We start from the raw sequence: 16,195 nt of genomic DNA, 5'->3' as shown, positions 1-16,195 counted from the left end.
ATACTCAATCCGCAAATACTCAATACAGTTACAAACACATGTACAGTGAAATGCACAAGTATTGCTCGGCAAATTTTCCATAACTATTCTCATTGGTTTTTGCTCTTGCATCCTACGTGCGTTTAAGGAATAAAGCTTAAGTTTGCTGGTGCAGAGATGTCAGCAGATTGTTTGGCGTTTTGTTCCAATTCTTGAAGCTCTCATTGGGGTAAACAAAGCGCGTGAATATGGTGATGGACAATTTGCTTGATAATAATTATATGCATATACACCTTGATGGCAAACAACAATCTGTTATATGGAAATTACTCACGTTACGCTTATTATCAAATTATATTTACTTTAGCTGAAATCTAATTCTGAAGAACATGTCTATGTTTGTTAATGTATTACGGTTTGTGAATGATTAGCAGATAAACTTGTATAATAATTGTTGCATTTTTTAAGCTTGTAACATGGCATGAAACCTGCAATGAAATAAATTATACGGAGTGAAAAGCTTTTAATTACTGTTTTATTAACATTTGATTGATTGATTGATTTGTTGTTTTAAGTCTACTTTATGCACAGGAAGGCTAATCCCACAGTTTAAAGTGGGATCCAAACCACTGTGCCATGTGCTTCCACCGGGTATTGAACCCTGGACCCCTTGATTGAAATTATTTATATATTTTTTTTTTTATTTACATTTAACATTTCACACTGACTTTTCAGTTCGCCAGTTTACTGGGTGTTTCCTCACCTTGGTTGAGCAGTAATTATACACTTGATTATATGTACCGTGCACCACCATTGCATTGGCTAATGGATGCTACTGATTGTTTTTCGTCTCGTTGCAGCCGACGCGGGGTCCGCCCGTCATGGTGCCAGCGGTTATGGACACCGTTGGATCACCTCGAAGTCACCAGAGCTCTCCCTCGGCCACAGAAGCCACGCCGCACATCAGCGACCCCTCCAGGAAGGTCACCGCGACCCCGATGCTCCCCGAATCCACCACCCTGAGCCCCGAAGACAAGAAGATCGAGTACTACAGGACGTACGATGTGATGACGGGCGTCCGCATCGCGGCTACTTTGGGCGGATTCTTCAGCCTCATGGTGCTATTCGTGGTGTACAAGAGCAAGTGCAAGTCTCACAAGACTCTGAGCGACGAGCAGCTGGCGGCAGCTGTTGCAGCTCAGGAACAGCTTGAAGACGAGTCTCTGGATGCCTTCTACGCGATGGTTGGTGAGAGTTCCAGGTTTCCCAGGAGGTCTTTTGGGAACATGAGTGCTCCCGTCAGACCCAGACTTTCCACGACGAGCTATATAAGCCTGGACCCTAGCTTGCAGGTCAAGAGCCTTCCTGGCTCGGTGCTTGGTGTGAGTTGCGAACCCGGGTGCAGCATGGTGGAGGAGGACGACCCAGCACCGGGGCCCTCTCACCAGTTCCTCACGGTTCCTGGAATCCGCAGACTCAGCTCCGTCACCTGCTCCAGCTCCGACAGCTCGTATCTTGAATGTCGTGGCTCTGTGGAGCTCTGTTTGCCGCCTCTTCTCCACGCAGCTCCTCACCCCATCATCCGACGGCAGCACAGCGACGAGGACCCTTGCATGTACTCGCACTGGAACTACCCCATCGACATCAACGTGATCCAACCGACGCCCAACGTTTCCCCGTGCGGCAGCGAAAGGACATTGAGCAACAGAGGGTTCCCGAGCGTCGAGGACGGGTCTCCCAGGCTTAAAGCACCGCTCGCGTCCATCGGAGCGAGCGACTCACTATCCTCGGACTATCCCGAGTTCGACCTCCGCTCCGTGGGTTCGGATTCCGTCTTCTACGACGACGACGAGGAGGACTTCTCGAGTGACATCGAGGACAGTGACAATGAGGAAGAGCATTCCCTTGTGAAAAACCACTGGAACTTCCAGACGCTGCCTGCCCAGTCCCCATCTTCACCGGTCGCATACTCCCAGTTCCTCCAATTGCCGAACACTTCCTCCTCTTCAAGGCCTTGCTCACATCCTCTCGCCCCCATAGGTCGCTGGACTGGAGTTTTCCGGCCGAAACGCCGATTCACGTTGCCCGTTAGTTCCGCAGCTCGCCGCATGTCAAGTCCCTGTGATACGATCAGTGCCAAAGTGGCAGCAGGATCGCTGTGTATGGATCACGAAGAGCACCGTCCGCCCATTGATGATTTGGTAAACGGTGACAACAGACCATTGCCGTCGACATCGTTAGGTGTTCCATGTTACCCTTTACTCAGTGGATCTTGTGAACGATTGTCAAGGAACCCAGGTAAAAGATCCGCGTCCACTTCGATAGAAAACGTTCCGGAGAACGAAAGGACTAGCGAAACCTTCTTCTAGATTCTAGATCAGCAAGTTCTCTTCCATTGTACGAAGCATATCCGATCCTAATCCAAAATAATTGTTGATCAGGCGATGCCCGTGAACGATGTTTGTGTTATCTCCTTATATGTTGAACGTTATCAGTTTTCGTTGATAGTTTTGACCAAAAAAAAATAAGATCCAACATCACCAGAAGATAATTGTGACTGGACGTTCGTTTTTTAATTTCATTCCACACCTCATTGTTGATGTGGTGATTGACAGCGTAGAGAATCATTGTTGTAAGCCCCTGTGATTATTCAGTGGAAACAAAAGAGAAAACATTGAGGCATTGTTGACTTGTTTGGAGCTTCCGTGACATTGTTGAAACAACGTATATATTTTGAACAGATAATTTCTCGTAGTCCCTTTCTTCTCAGGATAATTATTTCGAGGAAAGGAAAACATAGTGCGTGAGATAAAAAGGGTTAAATTGTTGGACTGTTTACCATAAAAAAAAGGACACATATGAGAGAGTGTGCTCAGAATGACTCGTGGGATGCCTTCATATATGCAGATATTACATATATTTCCCTAGTTAATATTGTTACGTTTGATATGGTCACAAATTAGCAAAATGGTAAAGTTGTTTAAGTATCAGGAGGAGGCAGGTTCAAAAACAGAGAGGCCATTGCAGGACAAGGCTTTTCTAGAACCGAAAAACCCGAACACCATTCCAAACTCAAAATTATTACACCCTAAAATTGCGCACTTATTTCCTTCAAGAAACAAAAGTTTGGATGTAAATGAGAACTTAAAACAACCATAAAATTAGGTTAACTCTTTTGCAGTATGTAAGTTAGTGCTTTACAGTAAACGAATAATATAGAGTAACATAGCGGCACCGTCCCTAAATTAAACCCTCAGGAGCATACGGGACCAACTTGGAAGTATAATAAACAGGGTGGCACCTGAAGGAACCAATTACGCAAGCCGAGAAACATATATCAGGTCCATTTTTTTAAAAAAAAAAAACTCTATCAATGTATAATCTTTAGAAGATCTAATAGTAAAATGGCTAAAGACACCAATTGAGGTAAGTTAAAACAGTACTTACGTTTATATAGCTTATTAACGTTTCATATTTCACTGTAAGCTGGACGGTTCCTTTCTCTATAGCTGGCTTGCTCTGCTAAAGTAATCGGCTTTATATACGAGGACTGTTCAGGAGTTTCCGGCATTATGCAACACTGTATATTGCTGACTCAATGCGGTAGAAATATGTCAGTGAACATTTCTCGAGAACAATGATAAAAAGATGGAGAAAATACAACCATATATTCTTTTTAACTTCTTTCTTTAGCAGTATTTAATTTTACTTTAGGCATTCCCTACATATTTAATTGTATCATATGCATAAATGTGCTAAATTATGATACTAGTTCTAACTTGTCGAAAATTTATCTCCTTTCAGAAATTGCTAGGGTAGTCTAAATTCTGAAACATTATATATTTTGGAATTCCTTTTTAGAGCATTCAAGTGAGCTTCGTGTGGTTTGCTTACAGTGTTCAGTAAGATATCTGTGATGGAACATATGCCTTCAGTGCTACGAAACTATTACAGTTATTTAGATAACAGCGAAAGCAGACAAAACATTTCGCTTGAATGTTCTCTAGAAGAAACTCTGAACAGGTAACTTTTCATAAATTGGAATACTTCAGTGGATTTTTTTAAAAAGTCTTTGCTGACAAAAGACAAAAATCTATCTACATCTTTAGCAGTATTGAAGATATAGTCTTTGGTGGTCATGCACCGACACCCATCTTTCTCCCTGGCGTACTAGATTTGTTGCTGACCTTTATAATTAGTAAAATGGCTGTACCATCAAGAATACTTGGTCGACAACGAAAAACCAGTTCCTTACCTGAATACAAACGTGGGTTTCTACCAAATAGAAAAGGCGTTATATTGAAAACATTGAAGGGATTGTCAACTCATATTCACTAGGGTCACGCAGTGTGCTTGCCCACTGCTGATACCCATTCAGAGCATAACTTGACTTTCATTGAAGATAACATATCAACGAATAGTTTTTGCTTGGAATAAAAGTTTTCTTTTGCAAATTTATTCCCAATCTGTGTAATCAAAAGTCGCCCCAGTGATGGGGAATGCAACACAGAATCAAATCCGGGTGGCAACTTATATGTATATAAGAATATACTCAAGTTGGGAGGCTCTAAGAGTTAGTGTACTGTGCTTCCATGCCAAATGGTCCAAGTTTGAAATCCAGGGGAAAGAATTGGCTTGGTTTATATTTTAGTTTCGTCCCAACCGTCTAAATTAACATACAAATATACAATAGAACGTTAATAAAATATCAAGAAGTGGTAACTTACAAAGAAAGCTCCCCTTATTTTGCCTTTAGCTTGCAATAATTGCATGTGATAGTCTCGCGTGAACTGCAGCAAGTAAATAATTTATGCAAACTCATCAAGCTCCATACTTGACCAAAGGTTTCCGACGCAGCACACTGACACCATCTTAAGTTTTTTCGGTTTTCCTACCGTATCGTGGAAAGATACAACTATACCTTCAACGTGTTGTTAAGCCGAGTTTTCGGATATTTCCATTGATACTCGTGCTTTTTCAGGAAACTGTAAATCAGCCTTGAACGTCATTGAATTTTGCTGACGATACTCTGACTGATCCAATCACGACCAAAGAGGTGAGTTGCGTAGGCTGGTTAGCAAGCAGTGACAATCAATAACCTCAGCTAAGACCGAAGCCACGCCTTAAAAACTCAGAACATACCCGATGCATTTTGCTTAAAAGTATGTATGTTCTATAACGTCAGTCTAATCAGTGCGGGAAACTCCTGTTGTACTCTCATGTCGACTTTGTAGCGTCGAAAACAAGAATCAAAAATGGTGCCTGTAGAAAACGTAGCATCTTCCTCCATCGAAGACCAAACTTTCAAGTTTCGTATAGATATTACACAAAAACGAAAATGATCTTTTAAAAAGAATCTTTCAGGTTATCTAAATAGAGACTTCATACATGACAACTAGTATAACTTTACAGAAGTTTTAAGATTTCATATATTTTCCTACTTCCTTATTACACGCTTAATTGAAACAAAAATATTAAAAGAAAACTTGTAATACAGTTTACATAAATGCACGACCAAAACAATATAAACGACAAATACAAATTATTCTTGTCAGAAAAAATTATGGTAAAGCAGTGTCTTAAAGAGCCTCCTTTTAGCAGGTGATACGATGATGATGATGATGATTACCGTGGCAGATGTATGCGATGTAAAAATTGCAATAAATGTTATGAACGACTTGGAATTAGCTCATTTTAAAATTATCATTTGTTAGTTACTTGTTTCTTATTGAAAAAGTCATGAAAAGTATTATACTTGTATTAATGGTTGATCTGGGAGACATAGGCACTTAGTACTCAGACTGGAATTGATGGATTTGTAAAGGAAACCTCACGTATAGCAATAATCCAAAGATCACAGATTACAATACTAAATGCCAAATTAGCGGCATTCTGTCTGATATTTGTTAAATTGATCTGTATTCAGTAGTGCATCTACATAGAAGGTGAACTTAAAAATTACACTAAAGTTGACCAATAGTGAATGGATGGATATCCCTTTCCGGTCTGGGTCAGATGACTATGTTGGGATGCAAACAGTTTGTATATTAAACTGCTAAATTTTATGTGCAAACAACAGTCTCAATTAACATTTCATAGAAATTGGAAAGGGATTAAAGGTATAAAAATAATACATAGCTATATACTACATTTCTGCTAATAGTAAGTTTAAAATGGCGGAAATATTACACTGGTACACTGGCCTCAATTAGTACTCCGGCAGTTTGTTTCTTTTTACAGCATATTTGCAGAAAATACAATTCAAAATACAAGTGTATCAATATACGCTGTATAAAACACAACTTATTACTAACTTCGTTGACCCTGCATAATGGGATGCATGAGTATTACCAAGCAAAGTATATTGTTTATCTTTGTTTTGGCCATTAAGAAGAATAGGAACAAAACGTAAAATAAACAGCTGACAACGTCTGTGCCAGAGGACGTACGAGTCCATTGCTTGAAAACAAGTAGGATACAAGGAAAAAAATTAACGAAAATAGTCTTGAACAAATTGCCGAGCAACACTTGGCCATCCCACTGTACTTGCATAGAAATATTATCAAAACCGATTTTTCTCCTCTTTCTTAATACTGAAACCTTTTTAAAATTGAAACTACATCTATGAGAATTCGTAACGATAGGATAAATAATTATTATGAGGCAAATTGTCCACCTCTATTTCCATTAATTTGTTTCTTAAATTCTACCTGTTTTGCACTATCAGCGACTAAGATAACAGTAGGCAAATTGTCCATCATTATTTTTCGTTTTTTTAAAGTTCTGTATACTTTGTTGCTTTAATGGATGAAATTGTACTGACGCTTAAGTAGACGTTGTCCTCTACTTATTGACGATTTTATTTTAATTTGTTACCTTCACTTTGCAGAAAAGTGAGTAAACGAACATGATATTGGACAATTTGGTTACTATTACTGTACGCGCCCGTGATCCAACAGGAAGTACTCTTCTTGTTTCGGACGCAGTTTGTAGCATTTCCAGGAAGGTTAATGATGCTGTAGATAGACTAGTACACACAAGAAAGGTCAGGATTGACCTGGTTCAGACTGGGGGGATGGGCACAACTTAAACTAAAACGGGAGGACGGGAGTGTAGAATGTCCGCTATGCGGTGAAGACGAGACGAAATTTCACATTCTCCTCCAGTGCAAACAAACAGGGGAAGCAAGACATAAATATATCAGGGAAATAAATGAAGCTAACATTGAGAATATAATGACAAGCATTATTAGGAGGGAGAGACCGAGAGGGGAGGGGATGCGCAAATAAGGAATCTGGAAACTTTCCTACACTATGCCTGGGCAAAGAAGCTCAGTGAGGATAGCGAACATGTGTGAAAGGGGGGCTACTAAATAAATAGATAAATAAATGTGAGAAAATTTAGGAACCTCTCAGGTAACAGTGCAAGTGTAGTGAAAGAGTTGAAATGAAATAGTGTTTGTGAACTCCCAACTCAAAATAAGATGTCAACTGGGTGACCCGCCCCCTATCCCCTCCTCTGGTGCCCTCTGTGACTCCGGTTCCCATATATCAAGAAGGAATTGTAATTCTATGACGTTTTGCCCTGAATATGCATATTACAAGTAATATTTAGAGGTATATTGGCTGTTACCCCATCCTTTCCACACACACACACACACACACACACACACACACACACACACACACTCTCTCACTCACTCACTCACTCACTCTTCTGCCCTCGCAGTCTTTTTTCTAGCGCAGTCGTTAATGTGAAGATGACATAACATTGATTCCCTGGAATCCTTTATTTTTTATTTCATGCGACCATGATTGAGGGGGGAGGAGGGTCGTACCGCCTGATCTAGACGGTGGAAACTAAGAATAAATTGTCTACACTTTAAAGCAGTCCTTCCCCTCCTTGATACCCAGTTACCCTAGGAGGCGGTTTATCGCGCCTTCGAAAATCTTAGTTCTATTTAAGATGCAACTTAGCTCATTTATGTGGATATGGTTTGATAACACTGGCAACAGCAATTCAACAGTAGTTGTTCAGGTTTGTGCACGGCAGGAAGGTGGGTTGCGTGAATTGAAGTCACGGCGAATGCAGAAACAGGTAGGAATGTCATTATCATTAATAATATTTAAGTAGCAAAGTCATATTTTGTTGCAGGAGCTATTAGATAGTCATTCAAAACTCGTCGAGTTTTCGTCAGTAGATATCGGCTTTACGTCGCACGACAATTGTCAATAGATTCGAGAAAGTCGTAATAATACAAAAATTAAAATGTAGTTACATTGAGAATAGACAGAATTAAAATTATATGTACGTACACTAGAAACCAAAACAACAAAATTATTAGGTTTAAAACACAAGACAATGAACTGCACAAAATCGAGCCAAGATATGGGTAGGCGTAATTACAGCAAACATGGCCAGTACGTTTTAAACATACCGCAATAGAAGAGAAAAAGAAAGACTTAGCAAGTAAGCTGGATCAAGTAATGCATAAACAAAATCACTTTAGCATTCAGAAAAGCATACATATAACCAATATGATATATTAGTTATATACAAAATGCAAGAAATGAAATCTAATGCCTTGCGTTATTGTTAGGTAATGCTTGAAAAAATTGCTTTATGATTGACTACAGGTGAGGTTTTTATTTAGAGTTGCTTTTTTGTTGAACCAGTAGGAAGCATTTGAGTTTTATTTTGAAATTATCTGAAGAAGTTATTTCTGTTAGAGATGGTAATTGTTTCACTCTCTGCTGGCTGCTACTTTAGCTGGATTGAATGAGTGATTCGGGAATACACTTGAAAGAAAGTGGATTACTTCCAGTGTTGTTAAAGTAGGTCATAGTTTGCAAATGTACCTCTTCCAATTTGCAATTATAATATTTTGCTTTGTGGAGAGAGATTTTAGGAATTGTGAGCTCTCTTGGAGCAAATAAATGTACAGCATTGTGATCTGTGTAGTAGCGACACTTTTGCACGTTCTCATTGTGTATAGCATCCCTGATGGCGTAGTTGTAATGGTGTCTCCTAGACTACAGGGTCCCGGGTTCGATCCTCCGGTGGAGGCACATTGCACAAAGGTTCTGATGCCAATTTAAACTGTAGGTTCAGTCCTATCTGTGCATAAAGTGGACTTAAAAACAATAAGTTCCGATTGTGTAATGTCATAATCATGTCACGATACACGTGCATTTTATACACTGAGCGTACAATAAACAGGTTTTCTGATTACAAACTGCTTTTTTGTGCAGAACTATTTTTTATCATGCCGCTCGTATGCAATTACTACATGTGAAGGTAGGCTGGTCAGATTTGGTGCTCTTAGAATTATAATCGGGTAGTATTTAAAGGGGTGTGAGATTGATTGATTGATTTGTTTTATTTTACGTTTTGTGCCTCTTGGCTAATTTGCGAAGATGGGGATGAGGAATGAAATTGATGAATGGACATTTACAAACAACCATGCCCGAGCGGGATTCGAACCCGGGACACCTAGCGTCGCAGCGCGATGTGCTAACCACTCGGCCACGGGGTCCGGATAAAGGGGTGTGAAAGTCTGTTACTTTTTTATTCTTCGTGGGAGGAATATATTTATAGTTTATACAATATCCCGATGTTTAAAGAGTAATTGCTGAAATTCTCGTAGAACTTGGTCAATTGTATTGGGTTGGACCATAAGTTCTGGCGTTTTTTTTAAGTAAAAATTTTGCGTGAAAAATAAAATGTGTTAGCAATGCGTTTTATGTTATTCGATAGAGAATTATGTGCTCTACAAAATAGTGTGTTTAGTTTTTATATGCTGATATGCTTTTTGTTCTTTCAGGTCATTAAAATGGTCAAGTCGACAAAAAAGAGCATTTTCTACACCTTCTGCTTTTTGCGTTTAATCGAGGTGCCAAAGCCACAGAATCTGCTCGAGAGATTTGTGAAGTGTATGGCGAAGAAGCGATGCCTCGCCGGTAACAATTCGGTAGAGGAATCGCTGCTTGTGTCCATGAGTTGACCGATGACGGGCAAGCAAACCAGCTGAGATTGTGGCTCGTTGATTTTTGTTGTCGTTCAAAGCATGCGGAATCCATGCACCCAACTTTTGAACCTTTCCAATCGAGTGAAGGTGACGCTGTATGGTACTGTGGGAGCATTCCATTATCTCCGCCAATTCCCTCATCGTTTGGCGTGGATCTTCGAGCATAAACTGATTCATTCGCTCCTCATCGAACTGAACGGAGCGTCCGGTGCGTTGCATGTTTTTGAGGTAGAAATTGCCGTCTTTGAATCGCTTAAACCAATTTTGAGCCGTCCTAAGAGGTATCGCTTCTTTGCTATACACTTCACAAATCTCTCGAGCAGCTTCTGTGGCTTTGGCACCTCGATTAAACGCAAAAAGCAGAAGGTGTAGAAAATGCTCTTTTTTGTCGACTTGACCATTTTAATGACCTGAAAGAACAAAAAGCATATCAGCATATAAAAACTAAACACACTATTTTGTAGAGCACATAATTCTCTATCGAATAACATGAAACACATTGCCAACACATTTTATTTTTCACGCAAAATTTTCACAAAAAAAAAACGCCAGAACTTATAGGCCAACCCAATATAATTGTATCCTCTATAGAATTGTATCGAATTGTTTTAATCGATAGATTTCGATGTTTTGTGGGTACCCTTGACCCTCTGTATCCCCTGTAGAAAGTGAAATATTTTGCATGGTTCATGAAAATTTTGTTGTTTATGAACGTTTTCATTTGATTTTTGCTAGAGCAAAAATGTGTTATTGTGAAGTAAAGTATAGTCTTGTTACATTAGCGTGTTACTTTACCGTATAGCAGAACAGCCCGAAGACTTGCGCAAGTGAATATAGCACCCAAAACGACTTTCCACAACAGCAGCTATAATTTAACGTAGTTACGTTAGGATTGGCACTGATAGTTATTTTCGACGTGTTCTTTCGCTATTTTAGTGTGCATACAAACAGTTTTTATTAAAGAAAAGCTACGAAAATACTCCGAAATATTAGGTTTTAACTTACGTGAACCATACTTTGGGACCAAATATCTCCGTTATTTGTGCTTTCCTAACGCTCGAACCACTTTTACATTACGTAAAACATTGAAATCTGTCGATTAAGAAAAAAATCGATGTAATTCTCGAGGGGTTACAGCGGGTAAACGGCCGCGCTTTGTGTTACGTAAAGTAACAAATAGAAAATCGACCCTAAACAATGGCCCACGTAAGTAAAAACAAACTCCTATCGGGGACTACTCTCACAGTTGTTTTATTCATAAAAACATATGCATCCTATTCAAAAAGAGAAAAAAAAGCATGTGATAATGATAACGCCACCAAACTTAGCACTCTTAATATAAAACGTCGAAAATTGCTATGAGCGTCGAACCTAACACCCCTAACCAAAGAGAGCCTCCCCCATGGCACAGTGGTAGCGTCATTGCCTTGTAATCAAGAGGTCCCGGGTTCGATATCCGGTGACGGCACAAGTGGTTCGGATCCTACTTTAAACTGTAGGTCCAGTCCCGAATAGCCTTACTGTGCATAAAGTGGACTTAAAACAGCAATTCAAACCAAACCCTAACCAAAGAATGTAAAATTATTAACGTCAATAAAAATAAAACTCCTAACGCTTCGCTAATCGCTTCTATTTTCAGCCCTCCGTGCTTGATTATATATTTACTATGCAATTAATAGGTAATTATTGAAAATTGTTTATTTTTCATTAATACACGTATTTTGTATTTATGAAGCAGTAGCCAACGTCCTCTTTGATGGTTTCCTTATTTAGTTATGTCTGGTGCTACTATATATTCACTTGCATGAAGCTTTCATGTTATGCGACCTCAGGCTCAGGTAATAGGGGTTTATTACTTCATCATAATGCATTAATTATATTAGCCATAACAGTATTGTTTTTATATTTAACTTGGTTAGAGTAAGGCTTTGGCAACGCTCAGGTGACGTTTCGCCTTGGGGCATTCACACTAACACTGAAATTTGCTCCGATCAAAGTACGATTATCGTCAGTCTGGTGTTGGATTTTTCTGGTACAGTGGGATTCATTAGTATTACCGTGCAAATTGTCCATGACTATTTTCCTTAATTTTTCTCTTACATCCTATATGTTTTTAAGAGATTTATTTCTATGTATGCAGGTGCAGAAGTCGTCAACATCTTGTTTTGAGTTTTATTTTAATTCTTGAAGCTCTTATTGGGTCAAATAAAGTGCACGAACATGGTGATGGACAAATTGCACGGTGATACTCACGGATCCCACTGTACACTCACCTCACTTAGTACTCCTGCAGTTTGTTTCTTTATAAAGCATATTTGCAGCAGATACAATTAAACCTGCAAGTGTATCAATATACGCTGTGTAAAAACACACCTTATTACTAACTTCGTTGTCCGAATGTTCTAACTACAATATTTGAGTTCTTCATCGAAGAACTTGACTGTTATATAACTGGTGCTAGATGAAAATGACAGAAAAACAATAACGATAACTGCTTTGGGTTCTTCCAATTTATTCAAGTCGCAAAACAGAAATTTAGTTTTATACTGTCACCTAGTGGACAATGGCAGCAATTGTTTCAAGAATTTTCGAATGTCACTTGCAACTTTTGTAACATAATGGGGAAAAATTGAGCCCTTAATAAAGAGAAAAATCACGAAATTCCGTAAGGCCATTTCTCGTAGGAAGAAAAACCTCCTACTATGTTTAAGGTAAGAAAAATTCAATTTTTTACCTAATGCTTGTTTATTAAGATCCGCTCCGGTCAAATATTCTTTTCAATTGATCGTTAGCGAAGAGTCATCTGAGCAAACCTTGACCAGAGTGCTAGGTGTGAATGTTTTAAGAATCGTTCAATAATATTTGACTTGATCATGAGCGGAGCGTGACTCTACCACTAATGTAAATCAAGCATAAGGCTATTATTCTTAGAACCCTAGTTACGTTCGTATGTGTGATATTAATGGAATTTCCAAAGTATTTTCAACCAATGCAGTGTCTTTTTTGTCAATTTTGAGATATAATATATTTGATTACACAATTAGTGGAAAATGTTTACTAAACCGATGAGAGAGGTTTGAACCGTTGAACGCTCCCTTTTTATACTGTCATGGACATGGACGTCGGAACTTATGCAAGAGTGAGGGGGGGGGGGGCAGGTTTTCCAATTTACGAACCGATTTTTACAATCTCTTTTCCCCCTATATATACAGGGAGGTTATTTCAGTCGTTCACCGCCAGCGTGACGGCCGTTCCGCGGACTCTTCATGCAACAGGTCCCGGCAAATTGCGTTCAGGAAGTCCGTAACAGAAACCGCTTGTTTTGTAATGTTTCCACTTTTCACAATTACAGTTACAATTACAATTGAAATAAGCACGTACCTTGTCGCACGGATGCAGGAAAAGGTGTCCTCCCAAATACAAATATTTCTGGCACCTTATTTCTGACATCTAATCTTAGATTAGTCATCGCTACTTTATTCTCAGTTGTCGCGACAGCGCCTGCAGCTTATCGGGGGTTGGGTGAGTTGTCAGCCGCGAGAGGGCGCTTCATACTGCACGTGTCGGCAGTGATGCCAACCGTAGGGACATGTCCCTACGCATAGGGACTTTTCACTAAATTTCGCCCGCGTAGGAACGTAGGGACAGATTTTGCCAAATGAGGGAAAACGTAGGTACTTTTTTCAATCTTGGTAAATTACATTTTATGAATTAGTTTATCTGGATACTTTAGCGAGGAGGAGAAAAAAGAACTAACTAACAGATCTCCATCAGAATTTTGGAACATGTTATCGGTTACCAAAAACTTTCAAGGCAAGTTCCTTTTTGAAAACATTTCCACTCTCGCGAAAATAGTGCTAACATTGCCGCATTCTAACGCGGAAACGGAAAGAATATTTTCAATGTTAAGTGATACAAAAACAAAAAAGGGAAATAAAATGGGACCAAAATTGTTAAAGAATGCAGGAAATACAGCATCACCAACCAACATCTATCTCTTCACAGCAGCAGCATGTATGACTTCAAATAACATAATCAACAGTAAACGACTCAACGTTATTCATTAGGGGTGTGCTGGATTCTTTACTTTAAAAAGTCGTTAATTCTCGACGTTTTCTGCCTTGTAAGTTTCTGGAACTTATCGAAAGTTGTAAGTTTTTATTCTAGAAATGCAAAAACAATCACTTAAAGTGAAAATGACTTGTAAAATTCGAGATTTCCAGTGCTTCGGGAAATTTCGAACATTTCCCGTCCAGAAAATTTTCCGACTTGGTCGGGAAATTGCAAATTTTTCAGTCCCGAATGTCGGGATTTAAAAAAATTACCGTCCCGATCCCGTCCCGACCCAAAAAATTCTGTCCAGCACACCCCTATTATTCATTAAGGCAAGAATTTACAATACCGGACCCTTCTGTAATTTCTATGCTACGTCTTATACTCACGAAATAATTATTCGTGATTATTTATCTCAAGTTAACATGTTGGGGTGAGGGGGAAAAAATGTTCATTAACGTGTAGAAGTTGTAAAATAAGCTTTTCAATTCTCGCAATGATTCTCCGTATACAAGTATGGTAGCCATATTTGTTGATATGAACAAATTAAAATTAGTTACGCTGTCTACAGCGTTGCCACACTGTTGATTTCATACTTGGAGAGCATGGATCGTGTAAGAATGGCGGAAGAGAACAGTAAAAAAGTTGTTAATGTTGTACAGATTGTTAGGTGGAGTGTGCAGGAGGATGGCTGTGGGCTAATTAATAAACTTATGGATTTCAGTATATTGCCCAAAGAACGTGCTTACATGTGACAGCGACAATCACGATGTAGAAGAACTGATTTGATTATAGGTAAATTTGGCAACAGTACATCAATCATAAAATTGCAGGATACGAAAATGGCGTCTTCGATGATGAACGTTTGCCGTTAAAGTGCTACGAAAATAATATTTTTTATCGGTTCGTAATCACAATTACCGCAAAACCATTCAGGAATAGCCCCACTGACCATTCTCGGTAAGTTTAGGTTAAGTTAGGTTAGGCAAACATAGTTAAAATTTGGGCTCGAAAAAAACATGCACGGGTAGCCCAACAAACCATTGACGGATAGCCCCACGAACCATTCAGGTACGGTTAGGTTAGGTTAGGATAGGCAAACATAGTTAAAATTTGGGGTCGTAGTAATATCAGGAATGTATATTTCGTTTTTTAAGTATTGGAAACACAAAATCTTCCGGTAAATAATAAGCAATCGTGCCGATCGCGGACCACTCAATGTCACTTATTTTGCAATTTCTACACGTGACCCCCCAAATTTTAACTTCAAATTCGTGATTAGGAGGCCTCAATTAGTGAGTATGCGAAATATTACAAAAAATCGGGGAGAGGTCCTGTATTGTAAATTCGCTCCTTCATTAATTGTGGAAGCACCGAGCAGAAAGATTTGGTAAGTAAATGTGTATATTTTATCTTCTGTTTGCATGCTCATGAGGTGTTTTTTTTTTAGTCACTTTACTTGGCGTAGGGACATTTGGTCAGTTGTAGGGACATTTTGACTACGTCTGTAGGGACATTGCCGAAAAATGGTTAGCAACACTGTCGGCTACCAGACGTCAGTGTTCGTTCATGTTCAATTCTGTTTGCGTTCAACAGTACGCGTGTTGCTTATACTGTGTTATTGTAATGTGCTTACTCGTGGCCAGTGCTTTATTGTGTGTTAATTGTTATTCATTCATTACTTATGTCGTTAAACAAATATAGTCTTGAACATAGAGTTTTTATGTACGATAATTACGTGAAAACGAATTCTTGCAGAAAAGTGGTCAGGGATTACGATAGACAGGATCTCTTGAACCTAAGAAACGTGTTGTATTGCTGTTGAAGGAAGTCATTTTCAACATCTCTTATAACACAGGAGGTTAGTGATCATCATTATTATTACTTTTAAATATCATTTTACGCTTTCGGTTTGCTTTATGCGCCGGGATGCTGTCTTCCCTTTCTGTCAACTGAGGATAAAGTAGCGATGTCTAATCTAAGATTAGATGTCAGAAATAAGGTGCCGGAAATATTTGTATTTGGGAGGACACCTTTTCCTGCATCCGTGCGACAAGGTACGTGCTTATTTCAATTGTAATTGTAACTGTAATTGTGAAAAGTGGAAACATTACAAAACAAGCGGTTTCTGTTACG

The 16,195-nt window shown here is 39.1% G+C and overlaps 1 protein-coding gene across 1 annotated transcript in view; it reads left to right on the top strand.

Annotated features, from left to right (window-relative positions):
- The window catches only part of LOC145993790 (uncharacterized), a 321,611-nt gene extending 315,979 nt beyond the window's left edge, over positions 1-5,632 (top strand). The window contains exon 3 of the mRNA XM_083129591.1: positions 840-5,632. Coding sequence (XP_082985717.1) covers positions 861-2,348 — 1,488 coding nt within the window. The 5' untranslated portion in view covers positions 840-860 and the 3' untranslated portion in view covers positions 2,349-5,632. The remainder of the gene's footprint in view (positions 1-839) is intronic.
- The last annotated feature ends 10,563 nt before the right edge of the window (positions 5,633-16,195 follow it).

This window comes from Lepisma saccharinum, chromosome 10, assembly GCF_977018435.1.
Source record: "Lepisma saccharinum chromosome 10, izLepSacc3.1, whole genome shotgun sequence".
Classification (NCBI taxonomy): Eukaryota; Metazoa; Arthropoda; class Insecta; order Zygentoma; family Lepismatidae; genus Lepisma; species Lepisma saccharinum.
This window is presented reverse-complemented; position numbering and strand designations above follow the sequence as displayed.